This window comes from Astatotilapia calliptera, chromosome 4 (assembly GCF_900246225.1).
Source record: "Astatotilapia calliptera chromosome 4, fAstCal1.2, whole genome shotgun sequence".
In the NCBI taxonomy this organism is placed as follows: Eukaryota; Metazoa; Chordata; class Actinopteri; order Cichliformes; family Cichlidae; genus Astatotilapia; species Astatotilapia calliptera.
The window spans coordinates 17,453,394-17,458,761 of record NC_039305.1 but is presented as its reverse complement, the minus strand read 5'-3'; the positions used below and the strand labels follow the sequence as shown (position 1 = coordinate 17,458,761).

Sequence of the window (5,368 nt, the reverse complement as noted above, 5' to 3'; positions counted from 1 at the left end):
TCCTGTATGAATTGCTGTTACAGTAAAAAATGTCACTTACATATATCATATAGGAGACACACACATTGATATACACTACATATTTATATTATTTCTCTTTTTTTGTGTTGCCAATTTATGCACCTGCTTGATTTGGTTTAAACAGTTATTGCACACTTTCTGTAAATCCAGTGAACTGCATTTCACTTCTCAAATATCACTGTGTGTCTCCTATATGATGTATTTAACTGACAATTTTTATTGTGACAACCAACGATTTGTACAGGAAAATAATTACTTTTCACAATGTTGCCCAAACTTATGCATCCCACTGTATTAGTATGTTTTGTTATTAGTGTAATATGAAACAAATTCTACTTTTGTCAAGTCGGGTGCCAATATTTGCTGTGTAGTAGAACAAAGACATTTGTCATTATAAATGTTTATTTGATAAAATATATAAATTCAGTAACAAAAGGACATAAATAACATAAATATATGAAATCTAACTATTTACAGACAGACAGGAATAAAAAGGACCCAGCTTGGAGTGGAAGAGCCTCAGGGAGAAGGAGGATAAACATAAGAACATTGTTTCTGCTCTGGAGAGCTGCTGCCTCATCAGAAAACTACTGATCATTAGGGTCCAATGTTTCCAAATTTAGCACAGCTGTGCTGTTTTCAAAAACTGATTTATAAATTTGGAATTTCACGAATTCTCGTGTCTGAGGCGGCATGCTCTCCAGAGCAGGAACAAGGCTGAGGAGGAAATGTTCAGTTGCAGACGGACGTGGCCTCTTTAGGGTCTCCAGGATAGCCAGCTCCACCGCCGATGGACCGTCCTGGGACCCTTCCCTCGCCCGCCTTCGAGCTGTCCTCCTCTGTGGGCCTGTAAAACACAGAACAAAACACCACAAAGAAATGAGAAGGCTGCTACTAGATTTTCATTTTCAAAATTGAAGAAAACCAGGATATGAACAGATTGGTTGTAGATATTTAGTAAAGGTGATCACAAGGGGATTCAAGCAAGTTAAAAGCTATCAGTGCTTGATGTTCATACCTGTGGGTGCAGCAGCAGGAGTGGAGGGACCAGGGACTGGGGAGTCAGGAGAAGCAACATGGGAGGACTCTGCTGCATGATTACTTGACTCTATCAAGACAATATTAAATGTTAACAGGTTGAAGACAATAGTCATAGAGAATATTATATTATTATATACTTATTATTATATACAGTGGTCTCTCATTTATTGCAGCACATGAACAGTAGTCACAGTTCTCACAAGTTTATTCTCAAAGTGCAAACCAAGTCAATTTTAAAACGTAAAAGTATGCCGCGCTTTTTCTCCGTCTGCGGCGGCACTTTGGTGCGCCTTTTTTGCTCCCGGTGCAGGTGCCTATTTCCGAATGAGGGTCATAGTTATGAGTGTTTTTGTGCTGTTTTTTTTCTATTTGAAGTGATGGTTATCAAAACCAAACATGATAAGTTTGGCAAGCGCAGGAGACATGACATGGAGGAGATTTGTCATTTGGGCTGCAGAATGCAATGCGCATTGTTGAAAGCTGTACGGTGCAATAAAAAAAAATCAGCGAAAAGGCGAGGCAGTGACGGATGAACGGCGGGACTACTGTATACTGTTTATTAATAAACAAAATATATTCCTGTATGACAACACGCATTAATTAACTGCCTACATTAATTCATTGTAAACATACCTTCTGACTGACACTCCCCTGCTGCCTCTTCGGACTGTCCCTGGTCCTCGGGGGAGAAGTTCTCCACGGTCCGCACCATATTGCCGCTTGTCTCCCGCGGGGTGAGGAAGGGGTCCAGAAACCCCATGACCGCGAAGAACTTCCATCTCCTCCCCGATCCTGCTGCAGACCCACTCCTCTTCTCCTTCTCTGCCCTCTTCTCCTTATAGGTGTCCCTGAGGCTCTTCCACTTTCTCCTGCAGATGTCCTCTGAATAAACGCATTATCTGGTTAGCGGAAAGGTATTTGTACAACAGTGGGAAAATCGCGGGACAGTAGGCGGGCTTGCTAGCTTTTGCGCGGCTTCATCGGGTCAGTCTGAAAATTAAAAAGAAGGAATGAACTTACCAGGTTGCCCGATCTCCTCACTGATTTGTCTCCAAGCTAGGTCCTTTTTATTCCTGTCTCGGTAGAAATAGTAGGTAGCATCGTATAATTCGGGATGATTTGCCACAGCACTGATTAGTTTTTCCTCCATGATGAATGCAGAATGAATGGCTTTGGCTGGATCTGCCCCTTTGAACTAGGTAACAGCCACATCACCAGGCTCCTGATTGGTTGTCGCGGCGCGATTTGACGCTGGAGTTCAGATTTTTCCAACTCGAGCGGGGGACGCGAAACGCGTGTATGCACAAAATGCAACACAAAAACTCACGCGTGTGGTTTTTTTCGCGAGTCAAACGCCTGAAACGCGCTACACTCACGCGCGTTTCAGGCGTTTTCGCGACGCAAATCTGCTTCCGAATTTTCGCGGGAGCCGCAATCGCGGGTCATCGCGCCTTTCCATTAACTTTACATGTAAACCTGACGCTCTGGCCGCCTCTATCGCGTTCGGTGTGAACGCACCGTAATTGAGGGAGCGTTTCCGTGACGCGCGTATCGAGGCTTGCTTCATTTATGGGAGGAGCTGAAAATGATGACGTCCGAAGCCTCGCTGCCCGGCTGTACCACGTGACTGGTTCATGAAGTGGTTCGAACTTTGCTGCGAGATATGACAGCGATATAAACCCCTCAGACTTCATTCAAAAATGTGGGTGTTTGATGGAGAGTTGCGGTTAGTGAGAGTTTGGAGACAGTTTGGAGGTTTATGAGAGTGAGGAGAGAAAGTCAGGAGAGAATGGAGCCAGCTAAGAAGAGGAGGATGTCCTCCCCTGTGTGGGAACATTTTGATCTTATTCCTCCCAACAAGGTATGTAAATTTCTACAGAAGATGTATTTTCATGATACTGATGGTGCAATACAATTTATGTTGAGCTGTCTTTACTTTTGTACAAGGTGAAGTGTTTGCTATGTGCCAGGGAGCTGGGATATAACAACAACACCTCATCCATGCTTAGGCACTGCAGAGCTTTGCATGAGAATAAGGGGAACACCGATTGTGGAGCAAGACCAGGTGAGCCATCAAATGCAATGATAATATAGCATGCAGTAATGTTACTAAATGATATAACAATATTATACAACTGTTATAAGTTACGTGTGTGATATTTATATTTGTGCTTTGTCTTTATTGTCTTTCCTCAGGAGAACAATCTCAAATAGATGAAGACCTGGTCAGCATGGTGATTGAGGACTCCCAGCCATTTAGCATTGTGGAGGACAAAGGATTCAAAAGATTTGTTAAATCATTAAATCCCAGCTATGTTCTCCCCACTAAAAAGGTCATAAAAGCAGTGAAAATTTAGTTTTTACAGAATAAAATGTGAACAGGCAGGACTGAGGCTCAAAGCCTCAGTGTGTAGCTGTCCATACCTCAACGTTACAAAAGGACAACTACTGTCCACACCCCAACCACACCTCACCTCACAGTAAATGAGCATTTCCATTTTAAGCATTTCCAAATAATCATTTTCCATACTGCCAGTATAAATATACACAGTATACTGCCATCACTACAATATACATGTTTTACACACTCCTTTTGTTGTTGACATTTACAGGTTGTGTGCAAAAGGCCACACTTCAAATTCTTGCCAACTAATATTTTTACGTCCAGTAGGTGTCCTACTAGAGCAAATGAAGCTTCAAGAAGCTTTGCGCTGGGATGAACCAATTGGATGAAAAGCTTCAGTGCTTCATGAAGCTTCATCTGCCCATCACTAGTTAAATGTCAGAATAAAGAGAGACAGAGCTGTCTATTTTAATCACTTTCATCAAATTTAGGAGCACATATACACTAAGTTTATTGTTAATTAATAAGAAAACTCCAGACGATTCCATTCTGAGCTGAAGAAGCTTCTGATAGGTTAGTAGAGTCCATGTGAGTAAACTGGTGGCACACCTGTGGATGCATATAAGGCAAAACACAGAGCCTGTTTCTTTGACATGGGAAAAATCAAGAGATGTCAACCAAAACACCAGGAAAAGAATTGTGGAGTTCCATAAGTGTGGCTCAATTTTGAATACAATTTGTTGCCATTTACAATTAAGAAATACAGATAGTTTCTCTCTTTACTCTTAAAGTTAACAAATCTGTTTTTTATATTTATCAATCTAAAAAGATAAACATTTAGTCTGATTTGATGTTACAATTAAAAAGTGTTTGTGTTTTTATCTGAAGAGTACATAAATATCTGGTTTCAACTGTATATTTGATGATGTTGGTGTTTGGCTTGATTGTCAGCACAAAGAGGGAGAGAGAGGAGCAGAGAGGGAGAGAGAGAATGACGACAGATCAGAGATGGAACAAGAGCAGGTGAGACACACATGTTAGTCAAATGGTTGTTTACCAAAACTCATTAGAACATGTATCTAGTACCTAGTGTTTCTTTTTAGATACCATTTGTTACTTTTCAAATTCTATATTTATTAAGTTATGCAGGCTTGTTTGCACAACAAGGCTAAATAATTATATAAACCTTTCTCAATCTAAATATTGTACTTTGGTAGAATTAAAAAATAAGTGTAGTGCAGGTCTATGGTGATTTTTAGTGCTACTATCATCTAGTTCTGATTCTGGTTCTGTCTTGGTTACTGTTGTAGTCCTGTTTTAATTCCGGATCAGTTCTGGGTCTGGTTGAATTGGGGTTTAGTCCCTGTGTCTTGATACAGGCCCGACTTTGTTCTGCCTTGCTGCTTAATTAAAAAACTAGTTTAAGGTGTCCTGCATATGTATATAGAATAGCATCTGGCTGCAGTTTAAAGACTTTTTTTGTCTCGGTCTTGGTCTTGGTCTTGGTCTCGTCTCCACTCTGTCTCGGTCTTGGTCTCGTCTCAACTTGGTCTTGGTCTTGTCTTGGTCTCGATACCCTCTGGTCTTGGTCTTGTCTTGGTCTCGGATTAGGCGGTCTTGACTACAAGTCTAGCCTGATGTTGGGTCAGGTGCGAGTGTGCCAGCACAGCAACCAATGAAGTCTCTTCTCTGTCCTGAATCAGGACCAGTCACCTCACATGTTTCTTATCTGTCATAGTTGTCATGGTAATGGGTCTCATGATCCAGTGTTTTTGGATTAATGTTCTTTGATTGTTGTTGTTCTTGGTTTTGGTTATTCTTATTTTTCAAGCTCTCAGCAATCTTAGTTCTCGCTCCCTCAATTTTCATCTTTCTGTTTAGTTTCTGTTTCCGTGTCCCACGTGTCATGTCCATTCACCCCGGTCTCTATGTTCGCTCTGTTTTCCCAGTCAGCCGTGCCTC

At 41.4% G+C, this 5,368-nt stretch overlaps 1 protein-coding gene across 1 annotated transcript; it reads right to left on the bottom strand.

The window, feature by feature from the left end:
- Positions 1–506: 506 nt before the first annotated feature.
- LOC113020034 (transcription factor Adf-1-like) lies at positions 507–2,277 on the bottom strand. The gene is made up of 4 exons (XM_026163701.1): positions 2,083–2,277; positions 1,696–1,944; positions 1,040–1,129; positions 507–868 (listed from the first exon to the last, which is right to left on the bottom strand). Exons 1-4 carry the CDS (start codon positions 2,210–2,212, stop codon positions 609–611), a joined length of 729 nt encoding a protein of 242 aa, XP_026019486.1. The 5' UTR covers positions 2,213–2,277; the 3' UTR covers positions 507–608.
- Positions 2,278–5,368: the final 3,091 nt, after the last annotated feature.

Bases quoted from the DNA above. Each gene is read 5' to 3' on its own strand.
- LOC113020034 (XM_026163701.1), bottom strand. From the start codon at position 2,212: ATGGAGGAAAAACTAATCAGTGCTGTGGCAAATCATCCCGAATTATAC. The intron at 1,945-2,082 runs GTAAGTTCATTC...GCGTTTATTCAG, and splicing joins TGAGGAGATCGGGCAACCTG to AGGACATCTGCAGGAGAAAG. The intron at 869-1,039 runs GTATGAACATCA...TGTGTTTTACAG, and splicing joins TCCTGCTGCTGCACCCACAG to GCCCACAGAGGAGGACAGCT.